The sequence below is a fragment of the Catharus ustulatus genome, chromosome 3, assembly GCF_009819885.2.
Source record: "Catharus ustulatus isolate bCatUst1 chromosome 3, bCatUst1.pri.v2, whole genome shotgun sequence".
Lineage (NCBI taxonomy): Eukaryota > Metazoa > Chordata > Aves > Passeriformes > Turdidae > Catharus > Catharus ustulatus.
The window spans coordinates 38,420,765-38,447,816 of record NC_046223.1 but is presented as its reverse complement, the minus strand read 5'-3'; the positions used below and the strand labels follow the sequence as shown (position 1 = coordinate 38,447,816).

The 27,052-nt window shown below is 40.9% G+C and overlaps 1 protein-coding gene across 4 annotated transcripts in view; it reads right to left on the bottom strand.

Annotated features, from left to right (window-relative positions):
• Positions 1 to 340: 340 nt before the first annotated feature.
• Positions 341 to 27,052, bottom strand: part of RASGRP3 (RAS guanyl releasing protein 3) — a 58,157-nt gene continuing 31,445 nt past the window's right edge. For 3 of the 4 annotated variants that reach the window (XM_033055180.2, XM_033055182.2, XM_033055178.2), the window contains 14 exons: positions 26,592 to 26,654; positions 25,284 to 25,415; positions 23,660 to 23,807; positions 21,911 to 22,084; positions 21,377 to 21,493; positions 20,800 to 21,075; positions 15,566 to 15,643; positions 11,654 to 11,770; positions 9,363 to 9,478; positions 8,441 to 8,588; positions 5,007 to 5,043; positions 2,460 to 2,585; positions 1,584 to 1,948; positions 341 to 1,075 (listed from right to left, as the gene is read on the bottom strand). In XM_033055180.2, coding sequence (XP_032911071.1) covers positions 1,067 to 1,075; positions 1,584 to 1,948; positions 2,460 to 2,585; positions 5,007 to 5,043; positions 8,441 to 8,588; positions 9,363 to 9,478; positions 11,654 to 11,770; positions 15,566 to 15,643; positions 20,800 to 21,075; positions 21,377 to 21,493; positions 21,911 to 22,084; positions 23,660 to 23,807; positions 25,284 to 25,415; positions 26,592 to 26,654 — 1,906 coding nt within the window. In that variant the 3' untranslated portion in view covers positions 341 to 1,066. The remainder of the gene's footprint in view (positions 1,076 to 1,583; positions 1,949 to 2,459; positions 2,586 to 5,006; positions 5,044 to 8,440; positions 8,589 to 9,362; positions 9,479 to 11,653; positions 11,771 to 15,565; positions 15,644 to 20,799; positions 21,076 to 21,376; positions 21,494 to 21,910; positions 22,085 to 23,659; positions 23,808 to 25,283; positions 25,416 to 26,591; positions 26,655 to 27,052) is intronic. The other variant, XM_033055181.2, reaches the window with a different exon arrangement.

The window sequence follows — 27,052 nt, the reverse complement described above, 5'->3', positions numbered from 1 at the left end:
CAGAGTGTGTGCTACACGCATACACACCCCCCTGTTGTTCTGGGGACATGGGATATGAAGACTAACACGTGTACCAGTCTTTCAGGTTTGAGCTTTGTGGTGTTTTGTTTTTCTCTCTTTTTCCAGATGAGGTCTGTCCTCTTTCAATAACTTAATGATTCTGGGAAATGCAATTTCAAACCAGACCATTATAGATTCAGGTACTGCATCCTACCTTAGCAAATTGCTGAGTTGGAGATTGCTCTTCAGAACATTTAGTCTTAACATGTACAGCTTTCTAACCAGAGAAAAGTATCGCATCCACACATATATACACACAGACACAACAACACACCCATGCTTAAAACTAAAGTGTTTATTGTGTGCTAATGTTACCATAATCAGTGCTGGCAAAGATGAGCCTTCTCCATTGGGGTGTAACCAAACACATAGTGTCTTGGAATTCCTCCAGTCTGAGCCAGCTGCTGCCTATTTGAAGGAGCTCCAGTCTGGGAACTGGTATCACTGTGCTGAACACCAATACGTTCATTGTAGCAATGTAAACATGGCCAAAATTCAGAACCCCAGGTGTGCAATGAATTTCACTATAGAGGACTTTGTGAGAGATTTTTTTGTTTGAGATTTAATCAACATGCACACCTACTTTTTTCCTTAAATGATCATGACAAGCCTCAGGAAAGGGGTGTTACTGAACAAACTTGGATGCTTGGCTTCTGTCCTCACCATTGCTGTTGCTGGCAGACATACCAAAATGATGCAGTGCATTTAAAGAAGGCCAAATCTATCCTCACTGGCATGTAGAGGAAATTTCCACAGAAGTCATACAAAAGAAAACACTGGGCGCAGAGATCCGTTCTGCTGTGGCTGTGCAATGTTCATCCAAGTGGCTTACTCGTGAGAAAATAAATAGTGCCTTGCAACACCTTTCAGCTAAGAAAACAGGGCAAGGGTTGGGTTTAAAGGGATGAGGTATGGGAACACTCCTTATGGCCAAATGTGGTCTGTCACAGTCCATCAACATTTGCTGTAGTTGTCGTCTTTAGTTTTCTGTGCTTCAGGGGAGCAATCAGCTATCCTGTAAGCAAAAGAAAATAAGCATTTACATGCTGGCAGAGATGGTCATTAAAAGTATGAGGCTTTGGAAATATAAACTTTATGGATGACAGCCACAGACATCAGATCAATACCCTGTCTGGCCTGGGCTCCTGTATTTGTCAGGATGGTAATTGTTGTGGGTCTATCATGGAGCCCTGAACTGTGCAGTGCAAGGGTACAACAGCACAGAAGGTGGCCAGATACTCACCAGGCTATTTTAATGGGTTTTCAAAATGAAAAGTACCCAACTCCTAAAAAGCTCATACTGACACCAAAACCCAAACTGCCAGTTACAGTGTCATGGTAAATGTGTACTGCAGTGTAGAAAACAGAGATCTATGGATGATTAGCATTCTTCTGAAAGCAATCCTTGTGCAAGAAGCAATGACAAATTTGAATGAAAAAGCATCCTGAAATCTGTCAAATAACCTCATGAGACTTCAGACTGTAGCAGATTTTAAACTGTCTTGGCTTCCTCTGGAACTCACCTCAGATTCCTGTCTTTCTGGGAGGGTTTCTATTCCATTGTGATCCTGTATATCCTGTGGGGCCTCGGCTTCTAGCTCTAGGTCAGCCTGCATGCTGGGCTTTTCATTCTCCCACTTTGCAAAGCCTTTGTTCTTCCCAGCTTTTCCATGGAATTTGGACTTCATTTTGGGGAAAGTGTGGGAACCTGAATCATTCCAGCCTGGCTCATGCCAGAGTGGTTCTGTCTGCGTTGCTTGGCTGGTGGTCACCCGCTGCAGCCGCACGGAAATTTTCCTTGAAGAGCCAGTGACGAGGGTGATAGCTCTGCCATCAAGGTCCTGGTGTTCTGCAGCAACACTGGGAAATTCAAATACTTCATCTTGGACTGAAAGAGAGGGTAGAATTCTTTTGTTTAAGTATTCTGCTTCAAGGTTCTTACAAAAAGGTAACATGCTTGGGGAAGGGTGGGGACGTAACCCTTACATGAAGCAGTGCTATAATTATCAATATCCATATGCTGCTTAGACACTGTTTCTGACACTGTGTGCACAGATCTTATTGTCTCACCATCTGCATGCTCAGGGGGTAAGGCAGTGCTAGAATTGTGCCCTGTGTCTCCTTGCTCCTAAGTGACAAAAAAGGAGAAGTACAATTTCATTCCTTTTCAGCTGGGACAGGGGGGCCAGTGAGGAGGACAGTGAGCCTTAGACTGGACACTAAGGCCATCACTGGAGAAAAGGATGTTGTAATCTGAGGACTGAACACAAGCCATAGTGCAGTGAAAAGGACAGGCGCTGCTTTGTGTGTTGATACAAAGGAAAAATTAAAAATGGCAGCATCAACAGATTCCAGAGGATTCCAGAAATGGTTTAAAACAGGAGGAAAACTGCTCTCACCTGGAGGCAGAGATGGACTGCTAGGCAGAGACCCATGGTTGCTGCCTACTGAAGTTCCTCTGGAAAATTTTCTGCATGCCAGCACAAGCAGGTCCCTGCATTGCTTGTGACAGTTGGCACCGCAATCTGTAAAGAAAGAAATTGTCAAGTCATCAAATGGAAAGCCACAACTGTCTGGTAATCCCTCAGGGCTGTTAGAAGGCAGATACTAAGAAGGGACTTTGAAGAAACAAAAAGTTTGACAGAAGGTGTGAAGGGTGTCACAGAAATGGATAATTTGGTATGAAGGGCATTACAAAAAAATGGATCATTTCCATGACAGCCATTAATAGAAAAATGGCAGGAGAAGAGAAGAGGGAAGATGATACTTTAATCATAAAATATTCTCAAGGAAGAGATATGGAATGACATGATCCTGTGTATGCCATACATAAAACCTCTGCTCTACAGCATGAGTCCTCCCAAGAGGGGAGGTTATTTATTTGGCTGGCTTTTATTTGACCCAGCAGGGCCCATTATAGTAAACAGACTTGGTTGGAAGACACCAGGGCATCCATACCCTGACTGTCTGGAAGGACTGCCGGACGTCAGTGTAGATTACTGTAGGTTAAAACTAGTCTAAGTAGCTCAGTAAGCAATGTTAGCACATGAATTAGCTCTGTGGAAGTGTATCATCTGTCCAGACAAGACTTTTTGAGTACCTGCACTCCAAGCCTCTGCTGGGATTTAAATCACTGTGGATACATCATCACTAGGTACATTAATCTGAAGGCTGGCTGGAGTATGGCTCTTATATGCAAGAAAGGGCTGAAGGGTGGAGCATGTGCCCCAAACACAATCTCTCTCTCCTCTGTACTCTTTTCCATTGTTTAAAAATTCCCATCTCACTTGTTTCTCTGTTACTGCTCTGTAGCCCAGCATTTTGTTCTAGGTGAGCATTGGCAAGGTGCTGCATTTCTGACTCTGCTCAGGGCAACAGTGCTGGGTGAGATGGGTGAGAGTTCTGGTTTCTGCCAGCACCTTGTTCCTATGACTAATGCAGCAGTACATGCCCAGCTCTGGTTTTCAGTGCCCCTCAGATACACTAAAGATCTGTCTTGAAGTGCAGCACTGCTTCTATCACTTGCAGACTACACAGTCTGGCTTTTATTTCATTACTTACAGGGCTGGGGTAAGCAGCAGGCCTGAAAGGAGGAACTCCCTCCCTCCCCCTGCTGTGTCAGAGGTTCAGAGGAGGACAGCTCTGTGCTCAGAGTTCATCCCTAATGGATGTCACACTGCAGTGATGCTGGAACACACAGCAGCTGGTAGCTGCTGCAACTAAAGACAGGCACCCTCACACTTGTTAACTACTGCAGGACCTGAGCCAGCAGCTCTGCTCTCTTACTTTCATGCTTCATTGCCTGTAACTTTGACTTTACAGAGCCACATTTGCTCAGTCTCCTTTGGGCCACTGCTGCAGGCAGTGATGCAGGACAAAAGCTCAACTTTCAGATCTCAGATTGAGTTCATAGGCTGGTGTGACAAAACTTTACCTTCCTTTCCTCATCCTACCAGTAAAACTATAGATTGCAACCTGCCAGCCCTTTCAAAGCTTCTAAGATGACAGTAATCAGGAATATCTGAATTACCTGATAATAAAAATTAATAATTATCAAATAATAATAATAATAATAATAATCATCATCATCAGATTTAGCCACTCTGAGGAATACAGGTTTGTGGCTAGAGAGAGAGAGGAGCATTTTATATCCTAAAAAAAAAAATTACTGTCGATTCTTTGCTCTTCTCCTTGGACTTTGTGTAAGACTAAGGGAAAAGAGTACAAATGCGAATGTTCCCCTGTGAATAACTGAGATACAGCTCTAGCTATGAAAATCAAGTGCCTTTCAGCCAAAGTTTGGCTTCCTGAGAAATAAATAGGTCCAGGATTTTAAAGCCAATGAGGACCACTACAATGCCCTTTTTGGTCTGACCTGCTTAATATGGTGCAAGTACTGCATAAGAAATTAAGTATTCTATGAAGGCAAAGAATATAAGAGCTCTAGGATTTTTTATAAATTGAATGTCTCAAGAAGATCGTGCAATGGGATCAGCTGGGCAGCCTAGGAATTAAATATTTCTCTATTTCTGGCTCAGCCGCTGTTAAATTGCCTACAGGCATATGGACGTACATGACAAACTGTTGCCAGGAGACTTTTTCCTGACCTGAGTCTCAAGGGATATATTTCAGGATGTCTCAGTGTTAGGATAAGAACACTTGGTTTTCCAATTTATGAGGTCTTTACTGGTAGAAAATGACAGCTCATGGAGGCAGGGGCCACTTTGGATCTTTATCCCACAGAATCTCTGCAATTCTACTGTGTGGTATTTTCTCTAATGCAGTGAAACTTAGTGTACCAGCAGTCACTGCTTATGGACAATACCAAATGCAGATGCAAGATATGTTTGAACATATACCATTTTAGGTTAAAGGTATAGTTGACTGACTTGTACTAAAACCCACCACCCATAGTTTGAAAAAAAATCCTTGTAGTATTTATTTACCTTTGCATTTGTAGCCTTGTTTGATTATACCCCAGAGCTGCAAAGAAAGACAAAAGAATGTCAAGGAATTAGAAAAGAAAGCTGGAAGGAAAACAAGGTCACAATGAGGAAGTACCAATGGCTACAAAAGCACAAACAGGATACAACTGCTCTTAACACCCTTCCTGTCATGCAGACTTCCCCCTCTAATTGTGATAAAACTTGTGTGGCTTCTCCCTTACTTCTGCTACTTACTTGTAGTAATGGGACTACCAGAGAAGGAGGGACACAGATGACATTTGCTTCCAGGAGTGGGTTAAAAAGTGCTAGCATATCAACCTTAGTGACAACAACAGAGCACGTTCTGCTTCTAAGCTGCCTTAATGTTATCTGCAGGAGAATTTCCTGTGTACATCCATTCTCCAGATACATCACTAACCCATAACATTCAAACACAGCAGAAGAAAACATCACTGAGGATAAAAGCTACGTTCTTGGTTCCCATACTGGTTCCCAGCAGACCTATCCATTGCAGCCTGATTTGCACACCTGCCTTTTCCATCTTAAACCAAAAAACCCAAACAGATGAAGAATGAAACAGGCAGAAAGGCCATTAAATTCCATCTTTGCCCTCCCTCAGAAGCCAGTGTATGTGGTCCCACTTTTGGGAAGCTTTCACTGCCACATGAGCAGGGTTGCTTGGAAACAGGCCAACTCCCTAGCAAATTGTTTTCTATGTACTCAGAAGTGTTGTATCTACAGCCATGGCATTATAAAAACAAGCATTTCCACTCTTGAGCAGCAGTGAAGGGCAGTTTTTCTGACTCTAGCATAGAAGGAAAAAACCTGGGGACTCTGGCGCTTATTTTTGCTGAACTCATTCACCAGGGAGGGTGAGCAACTGAAATTGCAGGCGGCTCCTCACCAGATTTTTAAGTATCCATGCACAGACAGCAGGGGGTGAATATGGTCATTAAAGAAAGGTTCAAAAGGAAGATATGAAGATCATTCAGGATACAAAGCAAAGTGTGAAATAAACAGAATGGAAAGATTCTGGGTGAAAAAAAAAACCACCCCACATACTGCACAAAAGAAATAGCAAGCAAAAATGAGGGTCTGGAGAGAGCAAAAATAGATTAGACAAGGTAGAATAAAAGAACAGAAAGGACAATAGTGGAAGCTGGGTCCATAGAAGGCCTGTGGCTTACTCTTCCCCTGCTAATGCCATATATGTGCACAGTGAACGCAGTTACCGTGCTCAGGCAGCGACAGGGGAGCACTCCAGCCCCTCTTGAAAGAGCAGCAATGACCTATTTTCCCAGATCTCTTTGACAGGATCACTGTAAGAGACATGGATTGTTACTTATTTCGTTTAAGCTCTAATCTGTTCCCACTGAAGACCTCTCTCCTCTCTCCTCACCTTCTTATCTCTGCACCTGCCTCCCACTCAAATTTGGCAGCACTGTTGTGGTTACACACTGCAGTGAAAGCTTAGCTGAAGTGTCATGTCATGAATTCTGACCTAAAACCTTGCATGTGTCTGACACAGCTTTGCTGCAAAGCTGGCTTGAGCCAGCTCCAAGGTAAGAGGATCTGTGCAAATTCAGATTATAAAGCTTAGCAGGACGGCCAGTCACCCACCTGCCACGTGCTGCAACTCAGGCTTTGGGACGGAACTGTGACTGGCCATGCGCGTATCAACTTTGGGCTGCTTAATGGCATTAGGTTTAGCTTGACCTTTAAAGTTTGTATCGTTTTAATAACTGTGTGCATTGCACTGTCATGTCAATTCATCCTGCTGCATGGTCAGTGCACATTATTTTGACTGTGAATCAGTGCATCAGTTGAAATTAGGTTTCCACCCGTGTATGAGTAGCACTGAAATGCAGAACAAATATGCAGCAGATTTTGTAGCTGGTTCCTGTCCTATCAGTCCAACTCATCCACAGAACAATGCCAATGACTTCAGTGAGCTGACAGGAAAAATGACCTTATTTCCATTTCCTGTACAACCCCTTACTCGTTTGTACTCCTGCACTGGATGTAATCAGGGAGACGTGAAAAATCTAACAATGGCCAATTAGAAAATTGATGCAGGAGAAAAATGTCTGCAGGAGAGGATGTTTCAGGCAGTCCTTGGGCCTTGCTTTGCTGTGGAAGCTTTCCAAACACGGACTGAGTGTCACGAACACAGTGACGTCTTCCCAAGGCAGCCTGGAACAATGGGCTCAGGCCAGTGTCCCTGCCCCATGGATCTGCTGGAGCTGTCAGCTGGAGACCCACCAGCACACTCCTACGTCAGCAGTGACCATGTCACCGCCAGGGCTTTTGCAGCTCCAGCGGAAATAGGTGGAATTCCTTCTTCCCCATGGCATTAATCAGTGGTAGCCGTTGCGATAGGGGCTTCAAGCATCCGAACAAAACTGACACGTTGCAAAAGAAGTGAGTGGAAAATGGGAGCATGGGCTAGAGCAGGAAGGCCAGAGAGGATCTGAAAGGAGGCACGGTTTAGTGCTTTGCAGTGCTGCTGTTGTTGCTTTCAACCATGAAGAAATATTGCTCAGTTTAAAAGATGATGGAATGAAATTACCGATGAGTGCAGAGGCAGATCTGTTCTGGAGAGCAGGGACAAGGTCTGAGTTTGCAGCCTGTTGTGTGACCCACACACAAGCAGACAACGTGGCCCTCTGCCCTTACTGCTTTAGCTGTCTAAATGTGGACACTTGATTTCAACTTCTATACCATAGTAATTCTTTATTCTTTACTCTATTTGGGTTGAAGTGGAAAACTTGGTTTACAAGTAACACAAATGTCCACAAAACCAATCCTTTCCCAGATATGTACAGAGCACTCTAATAAGTGAGATCTGGTAGATTATGGCTGACAGAAAAAGCAAATTAAAAAAACAACCCAACTAATAAATTCTTAAAAATTCTTATAATACAGAACTGCTGGAAGCACTTTTGATTTCTTTACCAAATTAGAAGATCTGTTAATTCAATAGAGAGAAAATCAGGGCTATTACAGCCATTCAGAGAATTATGAACATTTCTATGTTGCCATGTGCAATTTCCTGAGAAAGAACAGCTTTTGCCTCATTTACATCCTCTGCTCCAGACATCTATTTTCCCCTGAGCTTGTTTACATGGGAAATCAAGCCAAATTAAAGAACTTAAGATAAACCAAGTAAGACTATTCACATAGTCTCTAAGATCCTTTAGCGAACATAATTTTGTTCCCCTCAACAGAAATTCTTACAAATGCCAGTTTTCAGAAACTGCTAAATCAAAACTGGATAGCACAGCTACAACATGAGTAAATGTTTTTTGCTTCTGAATGCCATGAGATATTATTTGGCCAAGAGACTCCAGCAATGTATGGAGCCAATTCCACCCCATATACATTAAGGCTAAAAAGTTGTTTTTAAGATATGCTATTATTAAAATCATACTTACAAATCCTGCACAGTGCTCGCAGAAAGTTGGCTTAAGATAGGTCATTTCCTGAAAGTTATGAATAAACCCTGGTCCCATTTTACACTGAAATTGTGATTTAGCTCTCAGAAAATAAGCCATCATTTCTTCTTTGCTTATAAGACCATCTCTGTAAGAGAAATAAAAAGTAGAGTAGACCTGTCACTGATCATGGCACTGAAAAATTTGGGATTTTCTCATTGCAGAAAGCATGCAGCACACAAGCACATCCTTTGCAAAAGGTGCAACAATCCTGGAAGGAAAAAACCCTTAAAGCCTTTGTGGCTCTTTTCTTTCTTTAAACAGTAACACTGACCTTACAGCACAAACCTTGTTATCTCACCTGTTAGTGCTGTGAGAGGACAGATCAGGACCCTAAATGAAGGAACTTGACTTACTGCTCACACAGAGCAAGTGGTTACGCCTCTAGCTGGTCACCAGCCTTCACAGACAGATTCTGGACAACAAGGATTATCAAGCCCAACTGGATGGAAATCATCATCATATATACCTTCTAGAATATCTGTTACTCCCTGTGCTACATGCACTCATTTTCCCTGTGCTGTACAGAACTTATTTGCTTCATCAGTCTGATGCCTGGTCTGGATAGAGCATCGCTACTGTAGTTTCACGGTACTCCAGGGCTTTGACTCAGTCCCAGTAGGAATTTGTCATTAAGCTATTACCTAAACGATTTTTAAAGTACCAGGTAAAGCAGGACTTCAACCTGGGACTTAAAGAACTGAGTATAAGAATTTAAATGATAATGGAATTTGGCTTTTGGTAATCTTGTCAGACACAAGAAACTTGGGAGATGCTGTTTCTTCAATATTTGTATTTTCTGAATTTTTAAATTGGGGAAAAGAGGAAAAAAAAACCACCACAAAGAGATCTCCAAGCTTACTGGTCTTTGTCCAGCACACAGAAAGAGTCCAAGAAGGGGAAGTTGGCAGCTATACTTTCAAAGTCTTCCTGAGATATATAACCATCATGGTCGTGATCATAGTTCCTAAAGACAGACTGTGGAAAAAAGAATAAAAAAATTATTGTACTATTATCTAGCCTATCTTGAATCTATACCAGCCTCTCCAACATTATAATTACATGCAACCTAATGTTCTGTACAGCTATTTAGATGCTCTGTTGCATCTGTTTCATTCTTTTTATTTTTGTTTAGTATTTCAATACGCATATTATTGGACTCTACAGGAAAAGTGGCTAATTTTTGAAGAAAACTTGTCATCAGCATTTATCTAGTGATGGTCCTCCACACCTCTTCACACATAATTATTCTTGCTTTACTTTTCTTCTTTGTTGGAAACGTCACTAAAAGTCTGCCCCAGGTGAGGATATATCCCCTTTGCTTAATTAAGTATACTTTTTAATCATGAAAAAAAGAAGAAATAAAACAAAAACAACAGCAGCTTTCCCATGAGTATTCCAGATGGTTTTGGCTTCATTTCTATTTTAGGTAGTCACCTCTACTCTGCCACAGTACTGTTTCAATCTGACTTGTTTACTAATTTTTGACACCCCAATCATGAGTAATTTGTGTCTAACACAACCATTCTCTTCCATCAACCCACCACTAAGTGAAAACAGACATGGGATCAAATTTAAAAGGTCACACACAGTGATGGGTGCCCCCCTTAGCTGCTAAGGAGTTACTGTATCCTGTATTCCTGTTTGCAAGATGTGCAAGGGGTGTTAAAGCTACGAGTGATGCTGATGGGAAAACCATGAGAGTCAAAGCCAACTATCTGAGAGGCACATAGTGAAGTACAAACTCCTTCATTAGATTAGAACTTTTTTGATAAAGACATTAAATTAGTATACTGAGACCCTTGAAAGGCATCTGAATTGTCCTTGTTTTAACAAGAACCTCACGAAACACATTTCTATCAAATGACTAACTGATGACTGGCAGACCTCGAAAAACATTGTAAAGAAGGAACCAAAACACAAACCCAAGTAGTATTCAACACTTGTTGTAATAAAAACAATGGCTAAAAGCACAACTCAAAGGAGCAAGTAAACAACAAATACTGGCAAAGTGAAAACAGCTGTACAGAGTGGTGTGAGCCTTTTATTAAGCTGTATCCATAAAAGCCCCAAACCATGTTTTAATTCTGTCAAACTCCAGCTCATATGTCCTGAACCAGGCCAAAATTGTGGAATGGGGAACTGCAACTCCCTCAACTATAGAAATAAACATAAACTCCCACCCAGCACATTCTGGAAAGATTCAGGAATTATGACAGACTTCCTGTTTAACAAGCTATTAAAGAGAGGTTTGGATGTGGAGTCATTTTTATCAACACATATGGCACTGACAAAAGCAATTCAGGAACAGCATGTGCATTTCTGGCATCTCACATTAGAAGAAAAATGATTTTTTTTAAAAAAAAGGGCATGTACAAAAAATAAACTACAAGATATATTTGAAGCCTGGATGAGAGAACTGAAGAATTTTAGGTTATCTTAACAACATAACCCCAATTAGTGATCTCTAACACAGACAAAGTCAGAATTTAATAGTTCCTCCCAGAGTTACTTATTAATTTGTAGAAAGCAGAAAAAAAGGTTCAGTCTCTTCAAAAAAATCAGGACGTATTTAGCTTTGTTTACATTACCTAGCACAACACATCACCTTCTAAACTGAAGCTAGAAGATCCCAGCTCTAATTGTGTGTGACCTTGTGCCCGCATTTTTAAAGTAACACCAATACAATGCTATCTTTACTATACATAACATGCTCTAGACAGTAAAATTACAGCAAGTTGAAAACCAGAAATAGAGTATCCAGAAAAGTTCATTGGACCTATTAATGCATGGAAGTTGTTTCTGAGTTGCTCTCATTTCAGCTGTTACCAGACGTGAACTGTGTGTCTAGAGCTGCAAAAACTAAACTCTGCCCTCTGAATTTATACTTGCTAGACAAACCTATTAAACAGTAGCCAGGTTTTGGATGCTCGTGAAAATCTCTTTGCACACAAAAACCTATTTATTAATCCCATTGCCGATTGCAGGAATAAAATAAATATTTCTTAACGCATCAGTAATGGCTCAAATTTGTTATGGTGTGTCTGAAATTCACCCCAACTCTAAGAATCCCAATATAAGCTTGAAAATGATAATGTACAAAATATAAAATCTATCACTGTCTTAGACCAATGCAATATTCCAAATACTTACATCCACCAGCTTCCGGATGTGCTTGTTGATGACTGTAGGGTCAGGTTTAGGTACCACTCCAGATGCCCACTCCAGTGGCACTACTGGCTTGTTGGGGGTGGTCGGGGAGGTAGGTTGCTGAGAGATGGATCAGAACACAAGGATTTTCAAATTTGAATTAAGAAGTTGAATTTCCCATTAAAAGTAGCTCAAAATGCCAGAGCTACACCACAAGCTGCTGGAGAACTTGCGCTGCAAAAATGCGCTCAGCAAAACATCAGGCAAGGTTTAAAAGGGCTACTTGTCTTCACTAACAGCTTCAGTTGGGCTCTCTGTGGCACTTTGCAGCTACACTGCCACCACTCAGCAGCATACCCAAGCAGTCTTTCCTCACTGACATCTCCAGAGGGTTCAACAGCAATGACACTTGAAGGAAGAGGGAAGGAAGGAGGGTTTGTAGGGCTTTTAAACACAGTGGACATCAGAAACAGGTAAGCCCAGAAACCTGTTTTATTCCTCAGTAAAACCTCTGAGGAGATCACCACAGTCTGTCCCCAACTCCCCACTGGAGGGACCATGCCCAGAAGCCACATGAGGGACTGCCACAACCGGGATAAGTTCATGTTCCAGCAAGACAGCGGGATGCAGAAGGAGGAGCAGAATTGTCCTCAGCAATCCTTCTGGTTTCCAGCTGAGATGTGCAAGGATGCACAGCTTGATTCATCTAGGCAGCTTGAGTAGAGAGGCTCTAACCTTTGACTTGCTCTGCAGATAACACTAGCCAGACTATTTTATTTTTAAAATTTCTTGGTCTTGACAAAACAGTAGCTGACAGCTCACTGGATGCACAGAACTCACAGCCTGTCTCCCTCCACACCATTCCAGTGCTTTGGGAGTAGCTCTGGAATGCAGCTCAGATTCTTCAAGCAGAAGACATAGGACAATCCTGAACACATTTTCAGGTAAGGATTCAAAAACAACCAGCTAGCCTGAAGAACACTGCAAGACAAACTGGCCTTTCCCTGCATCTTACACTGGACATCTAGAAGGTGAAGCAATGTCAAGCAGAAGAGTTTCAGTGTGTTTTGGACAAGAAGGAAGAGGATCCACAGTCTCAGAAGGCCCCTGTGTTAGCTGATGAGCAAAGAATCTCGTTTGTCTCGTTCTGAATTGGTGTGACTTGAAAGGGAGACAATTAAGATATATAAAAATGTTACACGTATCATTGTGTATAACAATGATGTTATAGACTTTGACATCCAGATGAGAAATAGTCACAGTCCGTATTTTACTGTGTTTGGTTGGAAAAGAGAAAAAGGAAAAAAAAAGTGGGTTGCTTTATTAATTTGGTTTTTCCTTTTCCAAATGTTAGAACAGCTTTTATCAATGCCTTAACAGATTCTGACCCATAAAAATGTGCACAAATAAGTTTGGGAGGAAAACACCCCTGTATCAACAAAATTCAATTTCCATAAGAAGTACAGTGAACTTGGACATCCAGCTCTATCTGCAAAAGCACTCACTCCAAGCATCCATATTAAAAGTGTCAATGTGATGCTAAACTACCAAGACCTCACAAGCTTCTAACATCTGCTGGTCTGAGTGCACAGTGGCAGAAAGAGACTGAATCCACAGGAGTCTTCCTCTTCCTTCTGGGCTATTTAATTTGAAGTCTCATTCAATTTCTATAGTTTTTTGACAAGTTGCAATGAAATCCTCATGTTACTGACCACTAGCCAAAGGGAAATATTTGTTCCTTCTGTTGTACTCATAGACTCAAATGAACAACCATGATTTTATTTATGCATTTGAAATGCATCCTATGAGGAAAAGTACTAACTGGTTGTCCAGAGACTACCAAGCTGAATTTATTAAATGTTCCAAAACACTGTATCTGGTCTTGCAGTGTATGATTCAGACTGTATCTCCCATTTATTTTACCAGCACAGGGACGATGGTACTGTAGATTGAGAAAGCATTTTCAGATGTTTGCAAACATGCATACATTTGCAATGTATTTTGACATTGAAATGAATTCTACTGAAAACCAAAACCAATCACCTAAGTGCATCATTAGTGGCATAATTGTAGCAGGCAGAGTTGTCCTCTAGATAATAGTTGTATTAGTAAAAAGTCCCAACAAGAAGTTCACTAATGGGTGTGGAAAAGCAGGACACTGACAAGGAGGTGCTCTACTACAGCTTGTGGCTGTTCCTCAGTGTTTTTTTAGTCTGCTATACTGACTGAAGATTCTCCTCCCAGTTTTAGCAGAAAGAAAGTCTTGCTCAAGTCCCTATTGACAGCAGACTCATATGCTAAGAGATCAGCTCCACTTTTGCCTCAAAAATGATAGCAGCAGCGTGAGGCATTTCCTCCACAGTGCACCTGCATGGGAGTGGCACCCATATAACAATAAATCCAGGAGCAGTTGGAATGACATAGCTATGCTGTCACGTTGCCTTTGACAAATTTTTCCACGTACAAAAGCCCTACAAATTCTTTCCCCTCCAATAGAGCCTGTGTGCTTTGGCACTCCATCAAAGAGAACCAAGCTTCAAATAGTCCGGCTTCTGTCGATTCAGCTGCAGCTTTTTACTCATCAGGGTGCTGCAACAGCTCAATGTCACTGGTTATTCATTGATCCTTATGCAGAAGTCTCACACAACTGCTAGGCACTCTTAAAGTTCACAGCACTGTTTATATCGCTTTTGTCCTGCTTAAAGCTCGGGCTGGAGATCAAAGTAGCAGTGTGATAATTTTCTTCCTTTACAGTAGCAGTCCATTCCACAGCATAGAGCTGTAACATTTCAACTTTGCTGGCAGTAATGAGAGCATGAGGGACCCAGAATGACCGAAATAAACAGCAACTGTTGTGGTCAAATTGTATCCAGCAGGGACTGGAGACTCAGTAATGAAATTTCAAATGTTCAGACTGAGCTAGTGTTAACTCTGGAAATACTCATTAGTTTCCTTATCATAGCTTATAATGCATCACAGGGAGCACACACAGAGAGTCCTCAAACTGGTCTCCAAGGGTGATCAACAATTTTAAAGCCCAGAGAAGTCTTATACTTGGAAATTAAAGGGTTCTGCTTCCTTACTTGCTTTTAAGAATGCTTCAAAACTTTAAAAAGCATCATCTCAGACCCCCGGACCCTGCTCTGACCCCCTGCAAAGCATTTCCAGCCACACTCTTCTGCTGCTGTCAGACTTGAGAGGGCTCAGCCTGAGAGCATCACAGGATGGATATGAAAGGGAGTAAAAATGTTAATACACTGAAGAGATGCTCAGAGGAAAGCAGAGTCCCCAACCTTTGGCAGCAGAAGAAAGATTAATCCTTGAAGAGAAATTCAGCTATTAATTATGAGATTTATCTGTATCCTTTGACTTCCAAAAATAAAGAAAAATGCATGAATGCAGCATTATCTTTAGTTGCCCATAAACAAACAAAGACTAATATCTATTCTCATCTGTTCAAACAATGCTTGAGAGCCCCAAGATGCAGCCAATTATACCTAAGCAAACAGCTTTAAAATACTATGGCAATTATTTGCCTTGCCTTAAACAAACATTTTAACGCAGTGTTGTTTTATGTAACGGGACCAGCAGCCAGAAATCAGCTGAGGGTCACACAATAAATAATTGGTACAAACTTAAAAAGGATATATATCTAAAGCAGAATTTTATTTTCCAGGACTTGCAGAGGTTTTGTTGAAAAGTAATTGACAGCGAAGCCTGGCATGTTCCACTATTTATTTCTCCCAATATACATTAAAAGCTATAAATAGTGCTTGTGTTTTCTACACAAGTATAACACTAAAAAGCTTTTATGTGCCTATCAATAAGGAAACACATTAACTGTCATTAAAAAATTTAATCAACTGCATGCAGACAAATAAGCAATATGTCAAAATGCAGTAAAAGATGACGTACAGATTTGGAGTTCCTTGGCTCCAGCACCAGCGAGAGCTTGTAGATGTCATCCTCAGTGTGGTAGAGGTCCAGGGACAGCTATATGTAAGAAAGAATGGAAAACAGTAATATTTACTAGACTGGTTTGTAAGCTGAGATATACCTCCCACTGAAGGTAAACACAATGTTTTGCTACTCTGAGCTCAGGAGACCTGCCAAAACCACGTGCAGCTGCTGGGAAAGCAGATTTCCACAGTGAGCACAACCCAGGCTGGTGAAGCACACGCTGCTCAGTCAGGCACATGGGGTGGCACATGCAGTGCAGAAAAATACTCCAGTGAGAGCAGTCCCAGTTTAGCCCAGCTCAGCCTGCTCCTGGTCACCTCTCAGCAAGTAAAGCAAGTTGGCTCCCAGGTGTTTCCAAATAAGTGAAAGAATTTTCTATCATGTTCTCATTTCTTTTCCCTAGAGGATTTATTGGAAAAAAAAAAAAGAAGGTACATAAATATGCTTAAAGTAGGATGAATCTGTTTTTACTTTGGCATCTGGGATCTTGCACTGATCAGCACAGTAAATTCCTCCTCTTTTGCAGTGATAAAGGACAAAGCTAATCAACACTGTAGCTAATGTTTTTCAATGAGAGGAAACAAACATTTCATGTTTCCTGTGATCCTGTCCCTGCATTACCTGGTTTTGAAGAACTGACACAATTTGAAGTCATCATCCACCTTGCAGACCCGCAGGGAAACTAAGATTGAGTTAAAAGGATGTTCCCAAGCAGACAGATAGAATTACTACTGACTAAATGACTGTGACAGAAGGTTATTTTTAGAGAATCTGGAGTGCCAAGCGAGTAGCAGGACCAGTGACACCTACTGCAGAACTCCTCTAGGGACCACCGGCTTTTAGGTACAATTTTGTGCCATGAGTAAGACACGAGTTGTGCCCTTTCCCAAGATAGGCTCCCAAAACAAACACATAGCTTTATAGAAGTCTGGAGATCACATTATTAATTTTGTCTAGCTGAAACACTGCTGATCTTGCACCTTGTAATTAAAGGCACAGTGAAAGGGAGGCTGTGCATCCTCTAGGTTCCTGTACCCAGCCAGTATGCTGCTGGCACAGGTTTAGGTAAGAGCCTGTCCTAAAGACAAAATAGAACCAGTAAGTGCTGTAATAAATATTGTTTATATGGTGAGATGTTCAGTGACTGTTTCCTGAGGTTCCTTGGTGGCACCAAATAAGCAGCCCTTGGTTGGAGCACATGTTGTTACCAGGTCAGACTGGGAGTGAGAGCAGAGTTGGTAGTTCAAAAGGCGTTGTCTGGCTCCTGTGAAAGAGCACAGTTTTCTCAGCAGGCCAGATGAACTGGGTGTGGGTTTGGGTGTGGAAACGTATCAGCATTTATTGAGCAAACTTGTCTCTCTCTCTCTCTACCGGAATTATGTGACCTTATCTTAAGCACTGGTTATAACTTCATTAGGCACAATGGGTAAGCATGCAGTAGACAAGGTGTTGTCTAGTTGTTTTGTACATTAGCACAAAAATTACAAGCATGATGGCTATGCAGTTATGTAAGCATTCATTTTACATTTTATTTACAGTTTTGCTCTGACAAATAAAGTATAGTAAGAGTTTTCCTAGAATAAGCTTTGCAGCGAGAGGCAGTTTCTATTCTACTTTGACCATCATTGCTGTCCAATTTTTTTTCTGAGCAATTTGGAGGGGCATTGAGAGGGGAGTGATCAGAAGCGCATGACTTTTTTTTTTTTTAGTGGAACTTACTGAACACAAGTTGGGGAGGGTGACTTTCAGTTTGATTGTTTAGGTAGTTCTTATTCTCTTCACTAGACTGTACAAATAATTGGGACTTTCCAGTCATTTGCATATAGTCTCAGAACAGGTTAGATAAATAGATACTGAGACATAAAAATAGTGAGGGAAAAATGGTGGCACCAAGTAAGTTTTAATACAGTTCATACATATAAATACACTGTGGTCTAGCTGAGAAACTGAGATCCACTTCTAATCCACAGAAAGTGATGAAATATGTACCCACAGGTTTTTATCCACATTGTGACAAAAAAACAAACCAGTGTGGCAATACTGGGCAGCAGGTAAGGTTGTCCCTTAAGCATCCTTAACAAGTATAAGTTTTCTAATGGTAAAACTGTCATTAAAGCTGCTTTTCCTCTCTGCTGCATTGCCAAGCTTTTGTTTAGGTCCTCTTTCACTGTTTTTTGGATTCCAGGGAGTGGTACAGAACTGAGTAGGTTTGGTGAAGGAAGAGCAAGTGTGGTCAGGAAAAGAGAAATAATCACAGACTAAGAGCAATCATGCACTAAGAAGTGAGTCCATCTTCATGTAACATACTCTGGTTCAGTGGCAGCTGAATTGTAAAACATTTACTTTGCTTGCCCCTGTAACTCAGACTCATTTACACAACACAAGGCAGGACTTGCATCCCCTCAGCTTTTGCAGTCTCCTGTGCCAGTAAACTTGGCATGTGTCCCTGCTGTCCATACAGCAAACCTTTCCCTTCTTGGGGACATGCTAACTTCCATGCAAAATGCTGGCTTCTTTCAGCTGCTTGTTCAAAGCTAGAATTCTGTGAGCTAGAAGCTGGCTTTTTATGCTATAAAAAGATGAGGTGAGATGGAGGGGTGTAGGGATGGGGGAGAAAGCAGACTTCTAAGTTTGTGTGCAGACATTTAAGGCATGAGAAGATCAACTTCCCAAACTGTTGACCATTCAGCAGCTACCACTGAAAGCAAAAGTCCTCCTGTTCCCCATGAAACCTTTTGGTCTATACTCAAAATGACATCTTTAAAATGTCTGCAAGCACCTTGAGCAATTGGCCTGAAGTTTACTACCCAGCTCTCACCCAAGGGTTTAACCCAAGTTCTCACTTCATAGCTCTCATCAGTCTCCCCAAACATCATTTCCAAGCTACTTGAATCATCTCCCTTAGAGCAAATAGGAATCTACCACCGAGGAAAAGGAAAACCAGGCCATATTCCCACATGTCCCTGAGATGCCAGTTTTATCTTTTTGTGCAGATTGTTGGACTAGCAAGCCAGAACCCAGTGACTGACCTGTCTAGCAAGCACAGGCCAGCACTTGATAAGTGTGGTGTAAAAGGCAGCACTGCAGGGGAAGGAAGCCAGGAGATTTACACACTGCTTATCAGGACAAGAGACTGACTAAAAGCTTGCCCAGATAGAAGCTGCTCAGTGGGAAAACAGCAGAAGGGAAGAAACAGTTGGGTCAGCTGGTTTACACAAAACTGAATAGCATTTTACACATTTATGTTCATTTACTGGATTTGGAAGAGAGTTTCTCTAATAAGGTAAAGATGGAAAATCTTTTTACAGTTGACATTAGAGAGATAAGACCCAGCAATAAAAGGACTGTTTAATTCCTCATGCTCTGAAAACTGAAGATGATGTAGGCAGCAGGGGAGGCTAAATCTGCTAAAAGACCACTTGCACAGAGCAAGGTCATTTGTTTTTAGTTGTCAGTTCTGGTCAGCCTTGGGTTGCAACCCTTTTCTTCTCCTCTTTCTCTGAATCCAGCCAATAATTAAAAACTTTGTTTTCAACAAAAATATAGACAGAAACATTTAATCTACAATATTAATCCGTTATTACCTATTTAAGAGACTAGTGTAAAAAAAAAAAAAAAAGTATTGTATTCACATACACAAATAAGGACAAAATCTATATACAGGAAACAAAACGAGAATATTCATATCATGGTATGCATCAAAATTCTGGTCCAGGAACCTTTCATAGAAATTTGTTGGTTTTTCCCTTTCCAGAAGTCACCATTTTAAATCAACACTCCCACACAAATGTGCTTGATCCACACTTACAATGACTGATGTGAAGATAGAATTACCCTGGAAAGGTTTTAGGCTACCTACACCTGTCTACATTATTTATAACACTTGATCAGGTCTGGAATCAACATTTTTCATTTTTTACAATCAGATTGGCTCAACTGGAACAAAGTCAGCAGTTATATTATGAATGAATGCATCAGGATATCATAAGTGAGAAAGTACCCATCATGTATTCAATTACTTCTAGTATATGGAGTACACTGAAAGAAATACAAAAATACAAATAAAATCTGTCATTTTGCTGAAAACAAAGAAAACAAGGAAAATATTTTTCAAAAATTGAAAAACAGATACCCTTTGTGAGCTTATGCTGATACAATGCTGACTATACAAAGACCTGAAAGGTCTTTAAAAAATCTTTAGCTTTCTGCTCCTTTTGGAAAACTGACAGCTGTCACCAATAAGAGAGAACCTCTAATGAAAGTGGTAGCAGCAGTTCAGCTTCCATCTCTCACTTCACATTGTCTAATTTCTACCCTTTTGGACTCACTTTTTTATTGCTCAGTTCCCTAAAGCCTGAGGTTTCACTTCCCCCTATTCAAAGCCAAGCTTGTAAGAAATGACCAGGAAGGGAAAGAGTGTCACAAGAAAGCAGCTCTCAGTCCCTACAAAATCAAAACACGATAATAAATATCTGCCTTGATGGTTCAAAATTTAAGTTAAAGGATTGTTGCAGGGGTCAACATCTGGTGCCTGCTTTTTCTGTCCCACTAATCAGGATTAAGACTTGTTCCCAGATTGTTCCACACAAGGCACAACTGAAGTTTTCCAATTTCCCCAAACTTGCCCTGTACTTACTACAATGAAGCCAGAGGTATATGCACACAAGCTTTGTTTCTCCAAGCTCAGGCTCATATTTGTCAGCTTCCTTAGTGCTGTACCTGATCAGTCCCAGTATAAATCCATCACATTTTTATTTACTGGATAGGAAGTGTACTTTGTCACATGGAAAGCACAGGGGAGCAAAACTGGAATGATGCTCAAGCTGGAGTTTCTCTTGTGTGTTGATGCCAGCATGTTACCCAATTGTTCCAGAGGGACATAAGCCTCCATTCTAAGTAGTCCAAGAACTCTAAGAACCAAGTTTTCACTTCTCCTAATATAAATACAGCCCTCCCTCTGTCATTCTTGCAAGAGGTAATTTATAACAATCCTCTTGCTGTTTCCAGCCATCACATACAACTGTAGTAAACTCTTTCTTAACACCTCATGTGAATTTGTTTCTGTTTTGTAATTTTTCCCTTCTCTTTTTCAAGATAACAATATGCACTTGACTTTATAGATATGAGTATTCCTACTGACACTCAACATTTGAATCACAGCAGTGAATTGAAACATGTTAAGTACTTACGGTTAGCAGGTTAATTAAATCCAAATTAGGCTCTAAATGATGAGAAGCAGTTTGCAGAGAAACCAGTTCACTCAAGGTGATGGAAAGCTGCTGCATTTTCACTATGTTAACTTTGTTCTCATCTATCCAATCAGGAAAAATGACATGGACAGCAATCAAGTCTTTCAAATGGACTCCTAAAATAGGAATTTTGAAGCCAACACAGTCAGCAAAAGCCTTGCGGTAGTTGCAGTAGTTTCCATTGGAAGAGACCAGCTCAGTCATTTCGTTCCAGTCCTACAAATAGCCAGAGAAGCAAGTCTCTGTGAAAGCATTCATTGCATTTCCTTAATCTTTAAATGAGCACAACTCTTGTCAGGGTGTCCACAGTGTTATTTCCACTCTGGCACAGGCAATCAACCAGAGGATTTCTCTGAGCTCATCCTGCTCCATTGAGAGGAATGCAACCAAGTGCCTTTCAGGATGCTCTGCCACGGTCCAAATACTGTGCTGGTGAGACACCTGCACTGCAGAACCCATCAGACCTCAAAGAGGTGATATTCACCTCAATATGTCTATATTCTGGAGTCCATCATACCTTTGTGACTTCTGAGGACAGATGAGAATGAGTCTCTTTCAGGCGAGAAATAGAGCTGTGGCTTAGACCTCCCACAACTGCCATCAGGGTGTTGAAGTTCTGGAGGTGAAGGAGTTTCTGCAGGAGAGATAAATCATGCATAATTAAAAATTAATGAAATACAAGTAGTAGCTGCTCAGTGTCACACACAACAGGTAAAAGGAGACAACCCATCATGGCTAAAGCAGAAATCATGAAGCCAAGGCACATAACAGAATGGTTCAGCATTTCATTTTTTAATTAGCTCAGCTCCAGAAGAAACACACAATAGTGACAATTGCCAACTGGAATACAACGAAGAAAAACTATTATGAAGTCATGTCTGCTAGTTAAAAAGTGCAGGCACACCACACCTAAACAGATAACCTCCAGTGATGTTGAACAGGCTATTCACTGAGGAAATAACATGAACAGCATCAGCTAATTTGTTTACTGTAATCTCCATTTATATTTCTGCTTTGTACTGGAAGAAAAAGACTCATCTGCAAGACTTACCTGTGCAACATTGATAAACTTTGTGATTACTTCTGCTCTTTGCTGCGGTGTTGGTTTGCTGAGAACCATGAGCTGGACCCATTTAGAGATACCATTAAATAAAGCAATAGATCTCTCCAAAGTAGGGTTGTTCTCCAAGCAGCCATGGATCACATAGCTTTGGTAGTCTGTGAACTAACAGAGAAAAGGCACTTTCAGTAGAAGAGTGGACAAACTGGATCATCAAATTGAAACTTTGATACTCTTCTTTTTAAAGCTCCTCTTTTTAAGAAAGTGACCATGACTCAGGGTCAGCAGACCCTGCTGCACAACAGCTCTTCCTTAAAATCTTTATGCTGTTGTTTTGGTGTGGCTTTTCCTTAAATGTTAACTTCCAACTTGTTTGTGTGTCAGGAATACAGAAGCCTGCAAGATGAGTGCGATTGCCACTTCTATCTTTCCTGTAATTTACTCCACACATTTTATTCTGCGTAGTTATATTTGACACCTTCAAGCCATAGTACTTTATAGGATCCAAAAAATTAAATTTCCCTAAATGTTTGAAAAACAGTTTTCAGCTGTCCCTTAAAGGGAGGCTTTCAGTAACTTATGACATAATTTTAGCTTGTGTAGGGAGTTGCTAGCGATGCCAGACAATATGGGTTTAGCTGATCAAAACCAGCCTGCTAGAAAAACATATGAGGGCATATACTCTAACACAATAGAAGCTTGTCTCCTAGCTGCAGATAAACAGTATTTCAGTGATCAGATAATTAAAAATTTTCTTGTTATAGTTAACATGGCCCTTCCTTCTTCCCCATTTTTTTAAACAGGTAAAGTCAAAGACAGCATTCAGACTAATCATATTCTACAACTACACATCTTTGAGAGAACAAATAGTACAAGATTAATTAACTCTCACTGGTTGCAGAGAATCATCTGTGATAGCAAAATTCAAGAATTAAGAATAATTAACGTAGAAGAATTAACAGACAAGACAGAAACAGCAAGGAAAAAAAAAAGAAAATTCATGGCATGTTTGAGTTTTCTTTCTGGAATCCCCCCAGAGGAATTTAAGTGCATCTTAAATCTAAATAGAAATTCATGCCTTTTTTCTTGTCCTTCCCTCCTTCTTTGAGGTTAGCATTACACAGATCACAGTTGGGTGTTTTCCTATGATTTGAAGTCTAGAGTAATTAACCTTTGAACATTATTAAGCAACATCAAAAGTGATTCTATTTAGACTGGTCTCAGGTCCTCATTGATCTCTTTTTCCTTCCTCCCTTGAAACAAACAAACCCATACATTCTTCTTAGTTTGGGAGTTTGATTTCTCTCATTCTCCTAAACACTTTAAAAAAAGTCTTCATTTGTCATCTTGAAAACTTACTGCTTCCATTTGCCACCTGATACAGTAACATCACGGGGACCCTTGCATATGGATATTTGCCAGTAGAAATCTGCATTTCTTTTGGCATTTGTCTTACTCATTTGTTTTGTTTAAGCTTCAACTTAGTTTTCATCCACTTTTGCCTCTTGTCCTTGTCCAATCCTCTGTGAAAAGAAGCAACTGTGCCTGAATTTCTCTCAGTGTCAAAAACCATCAGGCACAAAAAGGTCAAAGGAAGTGCATGGCTATGAGTATCATATGAGAGAGTATAAGGATTCACTACACTGAAACATTGAGAAAAAAGTCATAAATGTGAAACCATGTGAACACTCTTTAAAGACAGGTTCCTAATTGCAAGTGACAAAGTTGTGAGCTTCTTACAGAAATTCTCCTGAAAGATTTATGTTCCAGAAAAGTGAGATGTTCAGCTAGTTCAATGGGCTCCAGATGGTCAAACAGCAGGCAGGCTTTTCCTTTCTTGGAAATTTTCTTCCTCTGTGTAACTCTTCTCATCCAGTCATAGGAAGGACTGCAACAGAACAGGAATAAGTCTCACTTCTGTTTGGGTGTATGTCAGTTCAGCCCACAGAAGGAATGCATAATGTAAAACTGACCACAGAAGCACCATGAGACTTCTGGTCTGGACATCCAGCACAGCACAAACACACAGAATAAGACCTGTTCAAGAGTGTAACAGAAGATGTTTTGGATGCACTACTCCAAGGGATAAATAATAGTAGGTTTCTATCACAACAAAAGGAGAGCATATTCTCCCCCATGATACAGGAAGCCATAATTAAAGATGCTTTGGAAATAAGAGGACTGCTCACAACAAATTCTGATGCAGAATAAAAACATACTTGAATAACATCAAGGATTTAATTTTTCCTCTGTAAGTTGACAGTTCCCTGAAGTAATGGAAGAAGAGAGACAGCCAAATACTGTGCAACTGCCATATTTTAAAATAAAATCTACAATATCAGATGAGATGCAAAAGGTAACTTTATGAGATGTTTAAAAAGTAACTTTCATTCCAGTTTGTCAAGGAAATAGTAGTTGTAATCATTTTGATGTAATACAATTACCTATATGAATACAAAAAATTCTCCAGTTAAATAATACAAAACAGCAAAAAAACTAACAGATCACTGATGAGAGGACAAAAAAAAAAGAAAAATGTTCTCTTCTTCCCTGGGAAGATTTAAGATTTACACAGCATGCCAGTCACTACATTGCTTGTTGATTTGTATGAAAACTTCTGGGAAAAAATTTATACTAATCACTTAATTGGCACTTGCTTTGATAGAAAAATAGTTGGTTTCCTGTTAATATGAAAAATTTACATACAGAAAGGAATCTTCTTTTTACTGTGTACAGTAATTTCACGACCATAAGGTGCACCGGACTATAAGGCGCACCCACCCCGGGAGCTGGCACATTTCGCAACTTTGTAGATCAGATAAGGCGCACCAGACTATAGGGTGCACTTTTTTTTGCAGCGAGGCTCCGCCCCCAGCTCCCCCCACACGGTTGCTGGCCGAGGCCCTGCCTCAACCCGGCAGCCATTGGCCCCCGGGACTGCCTGTGCCTGGTGGTGCCGGGGCATGCCCGCCGCCGCTCCGCCCCACCTGCATGGGGCCGGACTATGCCTGCTGGGGCTCCGCCCTGCCTCCACGGGCTGGGGCATTGCTGCCGGGGCTCCACCCCGCCTCCACTGGGCAGCCATCGCTCTGCCGGCTTCCCCCGCGGCTAGCAGCTCTCACTTCCGGGTTTGCAAATTTCCGAAATTTGTCCATCATATAAGGCGCACCAGACTATAAGGCGCACTTCCGGGTTCGGGAAAAAATTTTAGTCAAAAGGGTGCGCCTTATAGTAGTGAAATTACTGTAACTATAACTTCAAATTTTTAGTGGCTTCAAATTTAAAGACAATTTTGTAAGTGCCTTAATATTTTTATACTTTTACAGAACTAGAATTCTGCTGTTCCTTGACATGACATGCTTACATGCTGGAGATATCAATAAGATGGATGTGATCCTCATATCCAAGCTGGCTGGCTACTTCTTGAAACTCTTCAGTCAAACGAATCAGCCCAAGATCCAAGTTAAACTCTGCAGGAAATTCCAAAATCCAGTATCTGAAACCACAGACAGCAGTTAAGAGATGCCCAGAGACTCAGGTATAACATTCAGTGGCTGCATATATTTCACATACATTTTTTCAATAGGACATATTTCAGGTCCATCGTTTTTTAGACAGAGAGAGCGAACTCAGTCTGTTTCTTCTGTAATTATTTGTGACACTGAAGTGCCAAAAGCCACTTTATCTTTTAATTCTTTTTTCTTAACTCAAAACAGCCCAACAAAGCAGCAGTCTATTGAAATGCAAAATTAAAGTGGTGTCTCAGGTGACACCCACGGAAGGCACATACAGTGTGCCTGACTCAGGCTGCCAGGACACCCAGGTAACACTTGCACTTAGTCCCTGTCCAAGTGAGAAAACTTTGTCTGCTCAGAAAAGACTTCTCAATGGAAGTGCAAATGTGCATTTGAGTGGCAGTTCCACCAGGGTAACCGTGTAAAGCAGATGTGAGCCACATAAGCTTACATGTAATCCATGTAAGCCCGCTCCTCTATGAAAGGGGGAATGGAAAGGCTTTGCCAGCCCTGGCTGCAGTAACCCCCCACACCTTTCTTCTCAGTGATGTAACTTCATCCAGAGGAAGGAGGAAAAAACATTTGTTTGACTGAAGCAAGCAAGATATATCATGATTACTTAAATTTTATGCTTTGTCTTTTACAGGGAAATGTTGCTATATAAGAAAAGCCCAACACATGGAAGCTTTCCCATGGAAACAAGGTCAGAGCAGCTGGTGCAAGGTTTGGAATAGACCCATGGTGTAACAACTTTGGCATCACTAACACACTCCTGTCACCATAAATTATGTAGGGATTGCATGAACTGAAGTCTACAGCCCAGAGACAATTTTCTTCTCCCACACTAAGTTACAGCTGGGAGCAAAATGTGTCTCTCCTCTGCATGGCACTGAACTTGTCGCCCTCTGAGAGGCTGATAAATCATAACACTCATGAGCCAGAAAAATCATAATGCAAGTTTTTTGTCAACTTTTTAGCTCGATGCAGTTAAGTGTCTTAAAAGCTGGATTGCTCAACTTAATTGTTTTAAACACACAGAAATTCACTCTCCACTGTAGAATGGAGACCAAGTAAAACAATCCAAACAAACAACATTATATTGATAGTATTAACAGAACCACAAAACCAAAATGCTAAAGGACCAGAAGTGCATTTACCTCATGAAGTAGCAGATTTTCAATCTGAATTCATTGCAGTTCTCCCCTTCAGCATCTCTGTAAGTATGTCAGCTAAAGAAAGCTTTGTGTGCCTTGATTCAGTAATATTTTTATTCACTGGAGGCTGACACTAGACCAGCTGAATTAAAAAAGGTATCAAATTTTTCTTCTAGAGATGACCACATTACCTGTAATATTTCATTCACTTCCACAACATCATAGGGGACAGAGACTATTTCCTAGCTGCTCCTTTTTTCCCCCTACCAAAAATACCTCTATTCTACAACTCTGAATATTCTACTGAAAGGCTTCTTGCTAGCTCTGGCTAACCAAATAGGATAATAGTTTTGATTACTGAATTAAGAGGCATAAATGACATATAGGTGCTTAGATATCACTGAAAATTCACAGTAGTCAACCTGCTGTGATACACTTGAATAGTTATCTTGGCCTCATATTTG